This window comes from Postia placenta (assembly GCF_002117355.1).
Source record: "Postia placenta MAD-698-R-SB12 unplaced genomic scaffold POSPLAscaffold_10, whole genome shotgun sequence".
Classification (NCBI taxonomy): domain Eukaryota; kingdom Fungi; phylum Basidiomycota; class Agaricomycetes; order Polyporales; family Adustoporiaceae; genus Rhodonia; species Rhodonia placenta.
This window is the reverse complement of record NW_020169841.1, coordinates 1206977-1225418: the sequence shown is the minus strand read 5'-3', so window position 1 is coordinate 1225418 and position 18442 is coordinate 1206977. Positions and strand designations below refer to the sequence as shown.

General features: G+C 52.0%; 8 protein-coding genes across 8 annotated transcripts; 4 read left to right on the top strand and 4 right to left on the bottom strand.

Annotated features, from left to right (window-relative positions):
- Window positions 1–114: 114 nt before the first annotated feature.
- POSPLADRAFT_1058710 (hypothetical protein) lies at window positions 115–1263 on the bottom strand (the record flags this gene model as incomplete). The annotated part of the gene is made up of 3 exons (XM_024481072.1): window positions 115–789; window positions 856–980; window positions 1035–1263. The coding sequence occupies 3 exons, from the start codon at window positions 1261–1263 to the stop codon at window positions 115–117; spliced, it is 1029 nt and encodes a 342-aa protein (XP_024337335.1).
- A 187-nt stretch (window positions 1264–1450) lies between these two features.
- Window positions 1451–1924, top strand: POSPLADRAFT_1047960 (hypothetical protein; the record flags this gene model as incomplete). The annotated part of the gene is made up of 3 exons (XM_024479398.1): window positions 1451–1647; window positions 1699–1797; window positions 1858–1924. 3 exons carry the CDS (start codon window positions 1451–1453, stop codon window positions 1922–1924), a joined length of 363 nt encoding a protein of 120 aa, XP_024337334.1.
- A 183-nt stretch (window positions 1925–2107) lies between these two features.
- POSPLADRAFT_1058708 (hypothetical protein) lies at window positions 2108–2548 on the bottom strand (the record flags this gene model as incomplete). Its single annotated transcript, XM_024481071.1, has 5 exons — window positions 2108–2140; window positions 2198–2235; window positions 2291–2317; window positions 2371–2408; window positions 2463–2548. The coding sequence occupies 5 exons, from the start codon at window positions 2546–2548 to the stop codon at window positions 2108–2110; spliced, it is 222 nt and encodes a 73-aa protein (XP_024337333.1).
- Window positions 2549–2812: 264 nt separating this feature from the next.
- On the top strand, window positions 2813–3346 carry POSPLADRAFT_1047959 (hypothetical protein; the record flags this gene model as incomplete). The annotated part of the gene is made up of 2 exons (XM_024479397.1): window positions 2813–3030; window positions 3091–3346. 2 exons carry the CDS (start codon window positions 2813–2815, stop codon window positions 3344–3346), a joined length of 474 nt encoding a protein of 157 aa, XP_024337332.1.
- A 2017-nt stretch (window positions 3347–5363) lies between these two features.
- Window positions 5364–8389, top strand: POSPLADRAFT_1040627 (hypothetical protein). The gene is made up of 3 exons (XM_024477770.1): window positions 5364–7355; window positions 7423–7944; window positions 7999–8389. The coding sequence occupies exons 1-2, from the start codon at window positions 5399–5401 to the stop codon at window positions 7941–7943; spliced, it is 2478 nt and encodes an 825-aa protein (XP_024337331.1). The 5' UTR covers window positions 5364–5398; the 3' UTR covers window position 7944; window positions 7999–8389.
- Window positions 8390–8571: 182 nt separating this feature from the next.
- POSPLADRAFT_1147437 (hypothetical protein) lies at window positions 8572–11460 on the bottom strand (the record flags this gene model as incomplete). Its single annotated transcript, XM_024486065.1, has 6 exons — window positions 8572–10560; window positions 10616–10694; window positions 10743–10922; window positions 10994–11057; window positions 11121–11152; window positions 11249–11460. 6 exons carry the CDS (start codon window positions 11458–11460, stop codon window positions 8572–8574), a joined length of 2556 nt encoding a protein of 851 aa, XP_024337330.1.
- A 2864-nt stretch (window positions 11461–14324) lies between these two features.
- POSPLADRAFT_1148718 (hypothetical protein) lies at window positions 14325–16583 on the bottom strand (the record flags this gene model as incomplete). The annotated part of the gene is made up of 6 exons (XM_024486217.1): window positions 14325–14647; window positions 14710–14962; window positions 15114–15812; window positions 15980–16171; window positions 16250–16453; window positions 16515–16583. Coding segments are annotated over 6 exons (1740 nt in total), but the record flags the coding sequence as incomplete, so codon positions are not given.
- A 722-nt stretch (window positions 16584–17305) lies between these two features.
- On the top strand, window positions 17306–18442 carry POSPLADRAFT_1147907 (hypothetical protein; the record flags this gene model as incomplete). The annotated part of the gene is made up of 4 exons (XM_024486112.1): window positions 17306–17483; window positions 17540–17901; window positions 18070–18228; window positions 18407–18442. The coding sequence occupies 4 exons, from the start codon at window positions 17306–17308 to the stop codon at window positions 18440–18442; spliced, it is 735 nt and encodes a 244-aa protein (XP_024337328.1).

Here is an 18442-nt window from a genome sequence, read left to right as displayed (position 1 = left end):
TGTCTAGGTCATTATGGTGGACAGCGTGACTAGCCGTGCGCAGTTGTACTTTTACGATGTGGACAACAGGACGTGCGCAGAACCTAAACGGACATGCGCTAGCAAGAGACCTCCTCACTCAAACCTGCGCGCACTCCAGTGGTTGTACGCCTTCTCGGCGCGCTCCCAGTCCAGCACTGACCAGAATCGCTGCATGTACTCCTCCTTGCCCCACACTCCATACCCCGCACTCATCCATGCGTGCTCGTGAACCGATACGCAGAACAGGGGAAATAGTGTGTCGCCGACGTGATCCTTCTGCTCATCCTCTATGCGACCTTCTGAGAAAATGTTGTTAATGTCATCCTTGTTGGGCACGAAGCCGCTGAGGTCATCTCGCGAAGAAGCCGTCGTCGAGAAGCTCCGTGACTGTGCCGGCGGCTGCAGCGGTTGCGCGGGGTGCGAGGCACCAGAGGACGGTGAGGCAGGAGCGGCGGGGCTCTTGAGAGGTTCTTGCTCTTGTGCGCGCTTGACAATGATCTCGCCAAGGACCTTGCTCCATTCGGTCTGGAACGCGCTCTCACCGGAGCGCACAAGGAGCGTGCCAGGCCCAAAGGTTGGGTACACGGCGATTTTACCGAACTCGTCACAGACACACCACACCCAGCCAGAAGAGAACATGGCGAGCGCCGCGGCGCTGAACGTCGATTTGAATTGCTCGAGGCTGCCGTACTGCTCTCGGATCCGGGTGAACATGGTGGACGTGCTAAGGGCTGCTTGGTTCGAGCTGCTACCAGTTTTTGGTGGTCTCTGGAAAGGTCACACAACATCATGAGCCAGCGTGACCTCAACAAACGGAAACAGGGTACGACATACGAGACAGTCCAGGAAGAACGAATTATTTAGAGCTTCGCTGGCGTAGTTCCATGCCAGCACCTGGCTGGGATCACGGGCCGCTTCCACCACAGTTTGCGTGACGCTCTTGCCTTCCAGCGCAGTATCTGGCGCATTGCTATGTTTGCGTGCTTCACCCGAGTCGCCGTGTCATCACTCACCTCTGACCTGCTCGTTCAGTCTCTCCAACAGCCCCTCCTGGTAGTCCTCAGCAATTGTCTTCAATGCCCGAGGAGGCAGGAAATCACCCAGACCCTCCTCAATTGAATATGCAAGCGGCCTCCGTTCATGCAGACTCCGCGTTCGCATCCATGGGCCATGTGTCCATGCGGGGGTGCGCCGTGCCGCTCGAGAGCTGCTTGCGGCCAGCCGAATAGCAAACGTTGCCATCTGTGCTATGCAGGAGTGCGAGGAGGACAAGCAGGAGGAGAGCAGACGAGCCGGCCTGATGTGCGCTACGCTGTACGCCGTCACAGAGTAGACGCGAAACTTTTGGACGCGCGGGACGCGTGACTGCTGTATTTGGCAAGAGCACCTTGACTGCCATCCACGTCGGCGACTGCGCTCACTCGTTGCAATGGCCGGTCCTAAGTCTACTACATCCTCTGCGTCGTCCAATGCTGTCCGTTCCTTACTCAGGGCTTACAACGAAAACACATCGAGCCGCCTGAAATTCATCGACGCATTCCTGCTATTCCTGATGCTGTCTGGCATCATTCAGTTCGTGTACTGCATCCTTGTTACTAATTTCCCCTTCAATGCATTCCTCGCTGGGTACGCTGCATACATGTTGCCGCAACATCATCGCTCACCAGACGGGTATAGCTTTGGCAGCTGTGTCGGGCAGTTTGTGCTTACTGCGTCCCTGCGCTCACAAGTCAACCCGGTGAACAGAGCAGAATTCAAGGATGTATCCCCAGAACGGTATGCTTCCCGATTCGGTCCTATTTCGCTTGTGTGCTAAACCGCGTTCCGTAACAACAGTGCCTTTGCTGACTTTGCTCTTGGTTCGATCGTACTACATTTCTTTGTGTATAATTTCCTCGGATGAATGTTGCAGCGAGAGTGTCCCTTTATTCGTGAAAGACTACCTAGGAAGCTGTACTGGTACAGAGGATGGCCAGACCCCACTGAGTATCCTCGGGGCAACGTACTGTTACAATGGATAGATCCAGGCTTGTAAGGAACTATAACGCGAGCCTCAAGACAGAATGTTATAGGATGGCGACCCAAATCAATCACGTCTTCTCTCGAACGAGGACGACCTCTATGAGCAAGTTAATAAGTCGGTCCACAGATGCCTTGGGTAGCGTAGTATACATACGCCAAATATCACCACTGCGAAGTCGAAAACATACTCTCCTATAGACAATGAACATGTCAGACAACAAGCATGACAGACCATTGACATCCATACCAAACTCCAAGTAAGACCGCAGCAGCTCTGGACTCGACATGAAGCGATGCATGGCTGGGTTTGACGAAATGCACACTCACGACGAACATCCTTATTTGGCACGTCTGATAACTTCGGCCTGCAATGCGCATCAAAGGCTGAGCTGAGTACTAGGCATATATGTAAGACGTACGTTAGGCCGGTCGTCCGCCTGACCCCCGCCAAGAAAGCGCTCAGGAGCATAGCATCGAAACCGAGGTGAACTAGCGTTCCAAACATGTTGAGCAAGGAGTACTAGAAGCGGATGTATATCAGATTGAGGAGACTCTGGCTTGGAAGCTGTAGGTCAAGAGCCAATGGCAGGACTGGTGCGCGACCAGGGAGAACTCATAAGCCACGTGGCTTTGTTAGGATCCAAGGCTGTTGCCAAACAACCTCCTCACGGTGGCGTCGAGTGCTGCACCCCTCTTGTCCGATCTAACCGTGCAGTATTGTAACGATTGGCTTGTTCTCACCTTCAACTCGAGTAATTTTTCTCTCAGAATGTCTAACAAATTGTCATCCACTTCGACATCTCATCGTACTCGAGGTACGAAGAACGGACCCGAGCGCGTCTGGACAGACGTCATCTTGGCGATTAAGCCCATGTACTCTGCGCTCATACAGACGCGCGAGAAGAATCATGAATTTAGGGAATACAAACTGCGTCCTGACGTAATGCGACTGTGGCTCTACGAGTCGGCACCTACGTGTGCCATAACGTACGCCTTCCCTTCTCGTCATCAACGCTACTTACAGCCCAGAACTTACACAATTTGCAGGCACGTGGTCGAGACAATCTCACCCAAGACGCCAGGAGATATTCGCGACTCCAGCGGCACTGGAAATGATGCATTTGACGCCGGGGAGGGATCACGCTATGCATATCCTATACGCGCGTTATACAGACTGAACGAGCCACTCAAGAGGCAGCAGCTTCAAAATGCATATGGCATGAAGTCACCGCGGGGTTTTTGCTACGCAAGCCGCCAAATGACAGAGAATTTGCCTCTGGCACAAATGGAACGTGTATACTAAGTACGCCCGTATACATCTAAAACATGCCTGTTGCTTATGACCCCTACTTTGTCTTGCCAGTTACACACAGCGATGTTGGTGCTTGACTAAGGCTTTGTATTCGACGCGTAACAAAGCCATCACATCGCCTCCAGCCTTGGAGACCGAGCTCGCCCGAAGACTCAGATCATTGACACAGAAAACTCTAGATGTGTATTGTGCGTACATCAAGCATCAGGAGCACTAGTCCTTGTGATTTGTGCTGTTCTACTATGTGCTGGTATCAGTGACGACTGGATCCTGGATGCGTCGTATACTGGCAGTTGCAGGGATGTGTAAATGGCAACTGAAACATGATGCAAACCCGCGTATCCTGCCCCTGAAACTAGTCGACTCATGAATTTGCTGCAGGTACAAACCGAGCTACGTGGACGCAGGGCGGGCATGATCAAACCCTGACCACCGAGCGCTCTGACCGTGCTGCGGGAACAAATCGGTGCGAGAAGGGTTGCGTTCCATGCGTCGAATTACTCTGGGTGTAGACATGTGGGGTAGCTGTCTTGCAAGACATGCTTCGAAGAGGGTAGAGAATAATTATGGCTGGGGGATATGTAAATACAGATATGGGAGGCAGGTGATCCCGACGCGCTGCAAGAACGCGTGATATGAGATCGGAAGTTGCCGACCCGACCTATTTGTTGTGTTCAGTTCGTTTTGCTGGCCCTCCTCAGGCCGCCATCTGCTCGCCATCTCGTCCCCCCCCGGTCTGTCCACTAGGCGTCCTCGCCATTCGGTCCCTGTCTTTCGTTTTGTCTCACGTTCTTTCAAGAACAGCCATTCCTTTACGAGCCCACCGACTCAACACACACCACCAACAATGGACCATTCCGCAGTCGCCCGCCTCCCCGAGGACGGCCTTAATGCAGATAAGATGAGAGTAAGTCTACACACCTCCCGGCTTGTCTGACAGTTTGTTCAACGGCAACCCGTGCAGTTGGAGTCTTTCAGATTGGGCAGAGCCCCCCCTGCATCCACGAATAACCTCAGCGGCCCGAAGTCTGGCCACGCGCGTTCCCACTCCCGTAACGGTTCTGTTTCTGTCTCCCTCAGCCTTCCCACCGCTCTCTCAGACTTTTCGACGTCGAATATCGACGAGCCACCGTCCCTGCCCGAACGGCACTCGCTGGGCGCATCCAAGCGCAACTCGCATCACCGTCGCCGTTCGTCCGTCTCGACCCGCCGCGAATCTGCAGACATGATGGGCGTCACTTTGCCAAGCATCTCGCCATCCTCGTCTGGCGACAATATCAACCTGGGCGACAAGGACTCTGTTCGTCGTCGCGCGCTGTGGGCCCTGGAAGGCAAGACCGACATGGGGTCGTTCTCGAAAGTCGAGATCCCCGAGTTTGATAACACAGACAGCGCGAGGCGGTCGTTTGAGCTCCGTGAGTGAATTCAAGTAGATTCGTTATGTGCCTCGCTTAGCTATGTATAGCGAGCAAGCCGTCGTATCCGCCTGGTCTCGGCGCGGGTCTTTCGTCTGTTATCGGCAGCAAGAGAGATTCCCTGGGCAAGTTCATGCCATCGGTCTCGTCAAAGGAACAATTGGACACGCTCATCGAAGAAGAGGAGGAAGAGGAGGAAGAGGCCACTCCTCTCGTGCAAAGCCCTGTTGAGGATTCGGCAGCGCTGCCGCCGCCGACCGCGCCTGCACGACGCCGGCCGGCCAGCCTCAACCTGCGTCCTCTGTCTCTTGCGTCAGGCAGCGTTATCGATACAATGAATGGCGAGTTGCTGACTCCTATTCTGACTCCGAGCCCGAACCCGCGGCCAGGTCTGCGCTCGCTCACGCTTCCCTCGGGCGTCACCAACAAGCGCCAATCGCTGATTCTGTCGCAGTCCCCGTCTCCTTTGTCAAATGGTTTTGCTCGCAGGCCTTCGTTGAACCTGAACGTGAGCCCCGAGCCTACGTCGCAGCAGTCCTTTCCGCAGCCGTCCAAGCGAAGCAGCATTTCCTACGTATCTTCGGCGGATACCCCTCCGTCGTCCGTGATTGGGCTGCCTACACCGGAGATGACGCCGACCACTGAGGGCCGCGAGGCTGTCCTGAGCACCATTAGGAACGAGGAGATGGAGCAGTTTCTTGTCAAGGGCCCGTCGCGTCCACTATCAACCAGCGAGCAGCACTTTCTTTTTCAGGCACATGCCACGCTGGTGCAGCGTATCACCGATCTTGAGCGTGCGCTCGCGTCTCGTTCCAGCCGTTCCTGGTCCCGCCCCGCCTCGTGTGCATCGGACGTCTCTTCGGCTGTCTCCGCCCTGAGTGAGCCGAGCGACGAGATGCTGCTGCTGATTGCAGACCTGAAGGCAGAGCGCGACGAGCTCAAGAGAGATGTGGATGGCTGGCGTGTGCGTGTGGGCGATCTCGAGCGCCAGGTGAGCGTATTTGCCAAGCGCGTCGAGGTCGAGCGCCGGGACGCCTGGGTTGCGCGCGAGCGTGTCGGGCTACTGGAGGTCGAGAAGACTACGCTGGAGCAGGTGCTGCGCGATAAGGCGGCGGAGATGCAGGAGTGCCAAGTGCAGGCTGAGCAGGCCAAGGCCAGAGTCCAGAAGGCTGAGGCTGAGTGCGAGAAGCTGAAGGAGCAGGTGCAGAAGTCACGCAGTGCGGAAGAGGAGTGCGTACAGTTGAAGGCGGCACTTGAAGAGGAGCGCAAGAAGCGGGAGCAGCTGGAGAAAGATCTCGAGCATGCCGGGCTCATGGACACCCCTCGCGCGTATGAGCACACCTTCACGCATACGTTCAAAGGCATCTCGCGCACGATGATGTTTGCGAAGAAGCGCGGCCTCGGATTCCAGTCGATGGACTCAGAGAGTTCGTTTACGGACGTTGAGTCGGTCGACACGCCCAACGAGAAGCTTGAGTTCGGACTGAACGCCGTTGCAGAGGAAGACGAGGAGACGTTGTCCAATTACTCCGAGCAGGACGAGCTCGCGCGATTCGAGGAGGAGGAAGAGGGCGATGCGGATGTGTTCCCACCTTCGATGTCTGCATCGTCCTTTGGTTCCGAGAGTGACCCCCACTCGCCGCCCGTGCTGCACATCGAGATCGCCGAGCAGGCCCCGGAACTGACGCGCTCTACCACGTCGTCGCCGTCTCCCCTACCGTCTCCGGTCGAGCAGACCCACCAGCGCCGGGTCTCGCTCTCGAAGACATGGACGTTCCCATCTGGCTCTGGGCTTATTCCTATTGTGAGCCAGAAGGAGGAAATCGACCACTTCTTTGGCTGCCTTGAGGATGTCGACAACTCCCCTCCCCTGCATGCACGCGTGCACTCTTTGGACAGCGCCAAGAATCTGTTTGCGCAGGCATTCGCTGATGATGATGACGACGACCTTCCGCCTTTCGTCCTACCAGCTGATGTCGGCGTCGAGGTTCCTCCCGAGATCAAGGAAGTGCCGAAGCATGTGCTGGATGTCGTCGTCGAGGAGGATGAAGAAGAAGAGGAAGAAGACCAGAAGACCATCGACCCCGACGACGAGTTTGAGGGCGAAGTCTACGAAGGCGGTATCAAGTTCACGTTCACTGTGCCGCCCGAGTACCAGCAGAACCTTGAGGCTACTGTTCCATCCACGCCGGTAGCCCAAAAGTCACCTCCTGTGATCGACCCATTCGAGGAGGAAGACAGTTCGTTCACCTTCCCTCAGGCCCGTTCTCGTCAAGGTAGTGTTTCTCCGTCCTCTATTCCGCGTTTGGCGTCCGCAAAGAGCTCTTCAATTCCTGTGTCTAGCGGGACGCCGGTCAAGTCGGTACTCACGAACCGCAGCGATAATATACCCTCGGCGTTCATGACACCTCCTAATAAACGTGGGGGTGCGACTAGCAAGTTCATCCCGCAGCCGTGGACTCAGACGGGTTCCCCACTCAAGTCTCCCACTCGTCCGAACGCAAAGGCTGCGTCGTTCATCCCGCAGCCCCGTCGTGTCTCTTCCCCTGCGAGGCCCTCTGCCATCCCTGTCATGAGCCCGCCAAGTAGGCCCCTCTCCAAACCTCTCCCCGCATTGTGTTTCTGATGGGAAACTTCTCATGCGTCTGCTAGCCACCGCATCGAGCTCTTCCTCCAGATCCACTCGCACCGTCACGTCCAGACCGCCCTCTGCATCCCCTCGGATGGAGAGCCACACTCTTCCAGAACCTGCCACGCCATCTCCACCCGAAGCTTCTGTCCAATCTTCGTCTACGTTTATGTCCATGTCACCCACGATTGCTGCACGATTGTCATTCCAGACCCTGACGAACTTCATTCCTCTCCCTTCTCTCCCTTGGTCTCCCCGCACCGCTAGGACTGCTGCAGCCGCAGCCGCAATGTGCTTTGTGCCCGAGAGCCACAGCAACTCCAACTCAATAGGTGATGTGCGGGAGCATGCTCGGAGTGATTCAGCTTTCGTAAATCCGAGCAGTGATGCCACTCCTCCTTCGCCCAAAGAGAGGACTTATGTACCAAGGGAGAAACAACTTGAGAAATTGAGGCTCCGGATGGAATCGGAACGTCGCTTGCAAAGTCGAGGTGCTTCCAGTGCCGGTCAGGCAAACACAAGGGATGGGGTGTCGCGCATTTGAGGTGTGTCTATTGAATAACACATGCTATAAGATGCAATAACTAACGGGTTCGTAGCATCTCGCCTGACCAACTGGTGCTTACCTACGACTCCATCATTGTCTTCTGTGCTATGAAATTCTATCGCATCTTGTCGTGGCTATCCGTTGTCCTCACATTTCGCACCCCCTCCCTCCCCTGTTCAAATATGTCTTATATTCCCCGTCAGTATCATTCCCGACTGTGCCATCGACTGCCTTCGTATCTATTGAGCTTGAGGCTCCTTTGGCCATGAACACTTAACACGGACAGCATTGTATGTTCTGCGACGCGTCGCAGTCTGTACCATTACATTCAATGTTTTCCGCGCAGGCTCCGCTCTGAATTAGTTATGCCTTGGATATGAATGACCATGCAAATTTCATGTTTTATCGTTGATTGTATTCATTTATGCTAACGTTTGGAAGTTCAATTGTGAAACAACGAAACAGCAGACAATACAGAACAGTTCAAAGCAGTGGTTCTGAAGTGCAAAATGACAGGAAAAATCTGATACAACAGGTCCAAGCAAGGTTCAGATATCACAACAAATGGAATAGCAGATCTATTTCGGAGCGTCATCTATATGCAAGGGTGCGGGGCAAAGATAGATCAAGACAAATTCTCCATCTCATTACTTGAACACTCGGGGCGCTGCACGACGTCGAGGAACCGTGCCCATTCGCCCAGACCGAAGCCGACGGAGGCGCCCCACATGGAACTCTCGTCAGCAGGGTGCATAGCTACACCGTTCCCTTCGACGCTTTGGGCATGGTGCGAAAGCGGCCGCTGCATCACGGATGATTGTCGCATTCCATATGATGCCGTGGTGGACGGGAAATGAGACAGTGGAGGCAACGTATTACCGAGACGTTGGCCTCGAATCGCCTGCAGTGATGCTTCAGAATGAGGACTATCGGTAGAGACCCGCGAATGCATGGATCTTGAGTGCTGAGAGCTTGAATCCGTCCCCTCGGTAGATTGGTGGTGCATCTGAGCGTGATGAAACGCGTGTGACGGCAGTAGAGTGCGCATGGTTGGTGATACTATAGAGTGCCCAGGATGAGGTGCCCAGGATATAGTGCTCGACCCCCCAGATTCCGTATCGTTAGACTGAGGGATCATCGGGACCGCATCTGGGGTGAATGGTCTATAACTAGGAGAAGCAGCATTACGGGCGTAAGGGGGGTCTTGGTAGGGAAAAGCAAGCGCCTTTACAGCCTTGAGCACCTGCACCTTCTTCCGCGAGCGTTCCTCCGCAGATAATGCAACCCACTCGTCGGAGTACAGAGGTTCCAATGTCTCCAGAATCGTGAGCGCCTTCTCCGCGACCGGGAGGGCTCTGTTACGGTCGAGCAAATAAACGGCCTTCCGGATCTGCTCGCGATAGTGACCTGTGCCCGGGTGGTTTGGGTTCGTAATAAGTTGGAAAGAAAAAAACATGGATGCTGAGAAGACGTGGAAGGCTCCCCAGTTGAAGTGACCAGGTATTTTTTCTGCAGTGAACGCCTGTGAGAATAGAGTGATGAGCTCCGAGGCGGCACTGACAGCCGTCTCCAGGCTGGGGGCGATCTTCACGTAAGGTCTGTGCAGCATGAAACGGATATGATAGAAAGCACAGGACAGGATCACGCTCTGCACCGCGATTCGTCGCAGACCGATCTCCGTACTCGCCAAGCAACGGGCAAGCGTACAGTGATCGAGGTGCAGCTCAGTGGGCAGCGAGTTGTACCAGTTTTCGAGAAGCATGTCCTTCTCTTGTATTGTGGAATAAGATACGACGCGGAAGGAGACCGCGTCGTCCATGATGTCGCCCAGGATATATCCAAGGCGAAATAACGCTAGGTTGGGGAGGTAGAGCCGTCCAGACTTGTCAAGCGCTGGATCACAGTATGTAGGCAACTGTGTATCGAAATGGTGTGGTGCGATATGCAGCGGACGGCCGAACATGAACGCCTGCCAGCGCTCGAATGTCATAATATGCCACCATGCCCAGCGCCGCCGCTCTGCAACGCTAAGCTCGTATCGTGTCTTACTAGGGTCACAGTGCAGGCCCATTGCCGTGCCGATGCTGACGAGTTCCCCACTCAGAGCCCAGACGTCCTCAGGGTCTTCTTTGGCGAAGGTCAGGTAATGCGCTTGGGCGAGTAGCAGTTCTACGAGCGCCATCGTGTATGTGCGTGTGATGCTCTCCGCGTCCTCGCGGTGGCGTTTGAGGACTTTGAGCATTACACCGTAGTAGCGGGTCGAGAGCACCTCTGGTGCGGCAGGCATGTCTGCGATGATGGGATGACCAACCGACAAGTAGCGAATTGTGATTGCTATGATAATGCAAACTGTTCCTAGAATGACGCGGCTCCTGTCTTCGCCTGACTTGAAGCGGGCCCAGTCCGCAAGGAATGCAGGCTGGTTGACGTGATGATACATCCAATTGCAGTACTCAAAATAGTACGCGATGAGTTGGTCAACCGTGTCCACTGAGGGGAGCTGTGACACGAGGTCTTCATCGTAAACGGTTGAACTAGGGGCATGTTGCGCATAGCTTCTTCCCGACGAGCAGGCAGGCGGCTCTGATGAATCCGAGTCATCCTTATCTGTGTCCTATAATACATCCTTCAGTGTGAAGATGGCGGTAGAACGTCATATGTGGACCCACTGTGACCATGTTTGCCGCTGCCGAAGTTGGACCTGTGTACAAGCCTCTTGTACCCGGACGGCATAGCTTTCCGGGCGTGCTAATAATACCAAGGTTTCCTATGGCGTGATCGAGATTCAAGGTGGACGGATCACCCCGATAGGGTCCAACAGAGGCGTCATTACTTCGATTCGTATAGGACAATGTGTTATTGAGGGAAGCCGACGATGTTGCACCCGAGGGATTCCCACCCTCTTTGATGTGAGACTCGAGGACATTAAGCGATTGGCGAATCCGAGATATTTCACCCAGTGCATCAATGGGATTACTGGACGAGACATGGAAGATGTCAACATACCAACCTGGGCGGGTTCGAAATATATTCTAGGTGTAACTCACCGAGGTACGCTTTCCGGGCGCGGAGATACACTGTCTTGGCCTTGATAGCATTGTGCGGTGGTTCCTGTATAAGCAGCGAGGGTGAATCCGTGGAACGAACAACCGTACCTGGGTTTAGTGGACTAACCTCGAAGAACGCATGAGGAACAGGGTCGATTCCTACGGTTTCCGAGGAGAACGAGGAGATATGAGCCACTGAGGACTGTCTGTGCCGCTCGGCGGCCACTAGGAGGTGTCATGGAACGGTCGACATACCTATCGCATTTGAGCTTGCTGTTCCTGCATGGCTCACAATTGACAGCTTTACGTGCGCGTTTCGCAGGGGGCTGCCGTACTTCGAGGCTACCCGAGCGATCGCGACCCTCTGCGGAGTCCGGCAAACTCGGTGTTGGCGCGGCACGAATCTTCGTCTTCCCCGCCGTTGCATGGCCGTGCGCCGACGGCAGGACAACACGGTGAGTATCCATGGAGCTGCTTCGTAAGTCCTATCAAGATAAATCGTGTGGGATCGGTGAGTTGGTCGAATCGCCAGTGTCCGAAAGCCCCATGCCCCCCCCCCCCCCCAAGTCTCAGGCGCGCGCGCTGCTCGGCAACCAGTAAATCGAATGCTGGTTTGGGCCATCTCACTACTCGGCCCCCCTTTGGCAGTCTACCGCCTGACAAGCCAACAAGCATAATAATGGTAGCTCGAGGGTCGAAACTGAGCGGCGGATGTGACAGATGATCAGTGTCATGCGGGTGTACTGCAGGACAGAGAGAGGTTTGCAGTCGTTGCCGTCGCTGCGACACCGACATCCCTGTGGTCATGGTACGAGGGCCTTCGCCAAGTATTGGTGAGCAATGGTGGTTGCATGCACCATAGTCAAATCAATGTTGAGATCACTAGTTGTCTGATTGGGTTTCATGAAGCCTGCCCGCGGCCTTCGAAGTTCACGTGGCAACTCAGGGCAAATTCTTGCTCTGAGACTAGCAAGGGCTTTTTAAGGCCAATAATGTAGTATTAATTACCTCTTCGAATATCACTGGAAAAGAAATTCTGTCTTCTGGCGAGCAAGGTTCTCACCCTCTAGCAGTGGCTAGTCTTTTGAAATGCTAGGTCACCTTGTTTGCTTTTAGTGACATATCCTCTTCACAAGTTGATGGCAAGCACTGTGAGTCAACATTGTCGTAGATTTACATAACTGCGAATGAGGATATCGCCGCCGACATGGCAGCAATCCAAGCAGGCACCATTAATGAAATGTTGTGACATTCGACATGACAGGAAGGTTGCAATCAAGCAGCAGTTTCTGAAGTTTATTTATTGAGGTCCTTTCGTAATTCTCATAGGGACCAGCTCACACTGCCTCGAAGCTGAACTTTTGTTCATGAATGTCTTGGTGACCCATCATGTGGCCTGAGGACACGGGCGTGCGGGAGAAAAGAAAGGCAGTGTTCAAGCTTCTCACAAATTGTGCACTTCAACTTGAGAGTTACCTGGTTTCACGGATCATAGCAAGCAGGATGATGGCATCGTACACCATCTGTTACTTGGTTGATATAGGAGGCTCTGCTCGCCCGGTCCGAATGGCATCAAATCAGCGCGTGAGACATAATTCCTAACAGTCATGTAACTACATGTAACATACATTAGTGCCAATGCTACCTCCTATCTTTGAAGGGATGGGCGAAAAAAACTAGTAGTAATTGTCATGTGTGGGCATGTGATGTTTTCATGATAAGCCAAATGTGGCCATTCAGAATTAACATGTTAGAGAAGTGTCCAGCATCTCCATCCCATCTTTGTGCTATGATCTGCCCTTCATTTCTCGCTCATTCACATACTGGGAATAGTTTGATAAATTCTCCAGCAATATAATGAGAGTTTACTTGAAGGGCATCACAAATTCCTTGAGGTTGATCGGACTAGCACGTGCATGCGGGTGTGATGGTGGATGCAATGCAGAGCGATGTGGGCATACAAGTCGAGAGGTAGGTGATGGCAGATGTGCACATGACATCCTTTGCTGTGATTTGTTATGACATTGGCAGGGTATATCATACCATGGGCCTGTTGCTGTGGGACCTCCACCACTGGGCATCACCTCAGCAAGTGGAGACCTCTTTGAATGCCTGGGAAAGTTCATGCGGCACTCACACATATGGCACACCTCGAGACCGTTAATATTGGTAAGCCACTCAGTGACGGCACAGGTTGGAATGTTGATGTCTACACAGGTGGTAGTATTGAGCAGCACAGCACAAGAAACCCAGGCTGTTCATGGAGGAGATGTGCCCGCGAGGGCATGTGTGACACAGAGTGCAATGTGCACTGCTGGGCAACATTATAATGACACAAACATGCGAGACACGACACAGTGTATCATCCGGATGAATAGGCACCTGCAGCCAGGGAAGGAACCCTTACCATGGCCTGTCTCCGAACATGGGCAGTGTCTCTCTTTCCTTCTATGGTAGTCATTTGGCTCGTTTTAGACAACAGCCTAAGATGTTACTAACTTAGTTCTTCCTTATGCTACCCTGTCCTCATTTTGTGACGTAGTTCTAAAAATGTATGTATTGGAACTTGAAGCAGCTCACATTTCTATGAATGGGTGTTGTCCACTTTTGCCGTGCCCTACCCACACAACATAATTCAAGCTGAGCGATCTGACGAAGTGAGGGAAATGGAAGGCTACATGGCCAGAAGTTCCTTTGAGCTGCACTTAAATCATCTGCAGATGACCGATGCGCAAATCTTAAATTTGCACACTGGCCAAATTAGCTTAAACCTCACAAAATTCCATTGATTTGACCTATGCTTAAGCTTTGCACTTGCACAGTGTTTAACCTCACAGCTGTTTAATCTGTGTGCATCTGTCATGTGTCATGTGACTTGAGCCAGACACGAGATGATACACGCCATCAATTCCATTGCAGCGCGTTGCGCACACGAATTATACTCAAGAAGTGTGAACAAGCCAACACAGTCCTACTTATTCAGAATATACCCTGCATGGCCATGCCACCTGACCCCACAAGTAACTAGTCTGCGCAATGGACTCGTACTCACTAGCTGATCATATGACTTATAACTTGTAGAGTGGGAGGCTGGCGAGGATGCGGCTGGTGGTTATCCACGTTGGCAGTGCAAGATCTGCTCAGACAACATCCCACATCCATATAATCATCTTGCTAGACACGAAAACTCAATATACCACCTACAGCTGGCAGAACACCTTGCCACGGTGAACACTTCAGTGGCATCTACAGAGGCTGAACCTTCTGTTTCCAATCCTCACACATCTGAGCTGCTTCAAGACCTTACAGATAATGCACTTCGTCATCTCCTTCAATCATTCCTGCCTAATCCCACCATTACTGCCAATAATTCTGCTCCTGGCTCACCTATACACTCGACACCAGCTGTCTGAGTGATTGCACAAAAATTGCGACCTGTGAGTGAACCGGAGTACTGCACAAGTGTTTGGCCAGCGAGTGTAGAAAGACCCAAGCTGGAAACGTCCAGGTCAGTCAGCCATGTGGCTACGAGAGCTTTCTTGTCTTCTTGGCTCTTGAGTTGGTTTTGAACAGCATCACACCAGAGATACTTCACGAATCCCAGAAGAACCATGTGAAGAATCTCTACTGGGGTATCTTGATGCGGATCAAGGCCTTCCACAGACATGTCAACCAAGCAATCAAGCGAGGAAGCATCAAGTATCTGCCTTTCATACGCCAGATAGGACTCATGATCTCCTGCAGCAATGATGCAATGGCCTGATCAAGTGCCACTTGCTTTGTCGTCTCGCTGCATTTGTTCTTGTGAGATGAAAAAAGCTTATCCAAGAAATGCAACTGATATGAATCCTTGACACCCATTTCTGTACGCATCTTTGCAACATGTGTTTTGCTATGGAGTGTTTTTGCTTTGGTGAAGTAGGAATGTAGTGTAGCAATGCTTTCATCTTTGTGCCACAACTTCCCGGGCTGGGCATGAAGTATTATGGTTAGGAGCTATGAATGTGATATGTCTCCATTCAGCTGAGCTTACCTTGATGAAGTCAGTGACTCGTCGTATCATGGCTCCCATACTTTCAAACACTTGCTTGCCTCGTCTCTTGCTCTTCTTCCCACCGACACTTGACACGCTGCCCTCACCCATATTCCCATCAAGATTGCTTCCTCCGCTGGCTGCACTAACATCACTTTCTGCATCGCTAACCACACTCGGAGATTGTGCATGTACATCAGGCTGAGCTATTTCCAAATCTGCATTACCAGCAGCATCCTTGCCACATACCCAGCATGCACGACAGAATAGCTTCCCATGTAGCCCAATATGGCATGCAAATTTGCTCTGCATCAGGTTATCACCAAGCATGGCTAGCACGAATGGAATCATGAGAACAGGCTCATTCATGGAACAATCCCATGTCCAGATGCCATTGTTTTGCGCATCCCTGGTTGTACAAATCAGTGGTTGAGAGCAGAAATATGATAAGACAACAAACTGCAATTGTTCAACGATACCATCTAACATTTCGAGTGGTGGGGCTAAATTGGAAGTTGCCAGAAAGTGGACATTATACTCCTTTTGCGCCTCAACACGGGGTAGTCCTGCCACAGTGAACAAGAAACTATTGTGTGCATTCCACTTCTTGGACAGATTGCCTGATGTATTGTCACAATACATCCACATAGCAAAGCTGACAACTCGATGGCCTTTTGCAATTGCATGCCACCGGTTACCAATCCATGGATCTGTCAGTGTCCACGGACCAGTGATTCCGCTCTGGGTGTTATGATAGTCTGTATACCATAAGTCTTCTGCTATGCACTAGGACTGTTCTTTTACAATTTTTCGGAGACCTCAAATGTGGCACCCTGCTGTACATGCCAAAATCACATGTTAGCATCGTTTACGACCTCCATCTTTCAGCACTTAGCATGGAGAACATGCCGCCCTTTTTGGATACGTGAAAACCAGCAGGTGGGCATGCATACAACCCCATTGACAAGCATAGCTGGCTTGTATATGTAGTAGTCGTGGTTGTGAATCCTAGCCATGGGTGTGACGAGCTCATTAGGAACCTCATTGAGCCAGCGAGATGCTTGACGAGCTTCCGCAAATGGGCGGTCACCTTGGTCCTCCGGATAGAAATGAAGGTGTGGCCGAACTTGCAGATTCGACATTTCCTTGTAGTGCCATTAATGAAATGTCTAATTCAAATGGTAAATACTCACCTGGGCAATAATTTGAGCTAAATTGTTAACATGGTAATTGTGCCTGAGAGCACCCTTGTATGGAATTGTTTCGATACCACACATCTTCTGGAGTGCTGCGTTCAAACTTTGTATCGTTTTGACAGAGGGAACATCATCAACATCATTAACCCGAAGAAGCCAGAGAAAGAGGTCTAGCTGTCTCTGTGAGAAAACAGACCATGGAAGATGCATTAGGACGTCAAGTGTGCAAGTCTAGTTGCATGTATAATATTAGTACATCTTATTTACCCACGAGAGTAACATTAGCACTTACTATTTTATCATGCCATGGGAACCATAAGGATGATTCTGCCTCACTGCCCGTGCACTGTGCACGCTTGCAGGGGGGCTCAAGCGGGTGCCGTTGGTCATCATGAGCTATAGATACAAGTTGGTTTCAGAGAGGGAAATGCTAATATACATCAGAGGAAACACACCATTTGAACTATCATGCACATCCTGGGGCTCCGCAACATCTGAGTGTTCAGACTGCGAGCGCTCTTCGTTGGGATCATCGGAAGCAGCAGATGCCAAGTCAAGCCAGTCAAGAAGGGCCTGCATCACTGTGGTAACACCCTGATCTTGCACTGATGGTACCAGGGAAGGAATTTGAGCATCATCGGCAAGGTTCCACCCTGATGCAGGAGGAGAAGGTCCATTTGTACTCTATGATATGGTTTCACCAGATTGTCTCGCCACTTGGCAAGCCCTTTCCAAGTTGGTGGCAGCCTGATATCCCCGACCTGGAAGCCCATTTGGTATGTAAGCGCATATATATTACTTTTGTGCTAATGTCATACTCAGGAACTCTTGGATAAGGAAATATGGCACTTCATGCTCTGTGCAGCATGGTGGACTATACGGTGGTTCAACAAACTGAAATTCCATATTTCCCTCCATCTGATCGAGCATATATGACAATTTGGCCCTGCAAGCCTCTTTGCGACCGAGGCTTTTGAATCATTCAATGCAGTAATACAAGCCAAAAGCATCCACTCCAACCGGCAGGCCCCCTCGTGTGACATAGCACAAGCATTTGCGCAAGGGAACCATATCAGGCATTTAATGAGCAGAGGTTTGTTTCAAATTAATGGGCAATCTGCGGCAGGCATTGATGGCCCAGTGGGCACCCACGAGGCATGGCAGACAATTGGTGTGGGATTACGGCTGCTGATGGACGGTGATGGCAGCACTGTTGTGCGGCGATACCTTGGCCTTGAACAGAAGCGCGAGGCATTATATGGTCAGTGTATGGCATACAATAGATGATGTTTCATAATGGACTGAGCTTGAACACAGGAATGTGTGTGTCAGATGGGCGGCCAACACATCCATTTCACCAATCTCTCACAGGACAGAAGTTGCCCGCCTCTCTGCAATCCGCGCCTGATGTGATGGTGAAGACGTGTAAACAAGTCTACCTTCAAAATGGGGACACATGCATCCCTGATCGCTTTGTGATCATTCAAAACCCCTGTAACCCAATTCAAACATATGTCGCCAGCGTCCAGGAGATCATTCAAATTCATGGATCACCGGCCGAGTTGGTTGGTAGACCCGATGGACTCCTTGTACAGTCTGTTGCAAGTCCGGGTCCCACAATTCATTATGCCATGCCCTGCCTGAGACTGACTAATGAATGGGGTCTGGTTTGCCTCAAGGTATGTTCAAATAGACTCCAGCATCGCTCAAAGACTAAAGGTGCTGTGGACAAGGATGTTCTGTGCACCATCAATGTTCAGCACAACTGTGCTCAGCACAATTGCGGGACATCTGCATTTTGTTATGTTTATCAAGAATGTGAATGCACGGAACACACTCATGCCAAGGTATCGCACAATGAGCCTGGGGACCTCATGCTCAACACTGCTCAGATGTGTGCGTCTGTTCATGTGCAGAGGTTCCGCATCCCCTCACAAGACCTCGATGTGGCGCGTATCATCACTGAAAGTGCTGCACGAGAGGTCCAGTTCCAGCAGGCCAAAAAGGTAGGCCATGAGCACAGGAGACAGCTTGCTGTGGGGCAAGCACAGTGGCTGATGGCAGTACAGCATGTAGGGTGAGCGACATAATTAGCACTGGCAGGTAGCCAACATGGGGCATCACAGGAATGAGATAATCATATTCTGTATTGTACTCTTTATTGAGAATGCCACACATTCACAGATGTGGAAACTTTCAAGAAGGCCATTGAGGGCCTAG

Bases quoted from the DNA above. Each gene is read 5' to 3' on its own strand.
- POSPLADRAFT_1040627 (XM_024477770.1), top strand. From the start codon at position 5,399: ATGACGCCGACCACTGAGGGCCGCGAGGCTGTCCTGAGCACCATTAGG. The intron at 7,356-7,422 runs GTAGGCCCCTCT...TGCGTCTGCTAG, and splicing joins CCCTGTCATGAGCCCGCCAA to CCACCGCATCGAGCTCTTCC.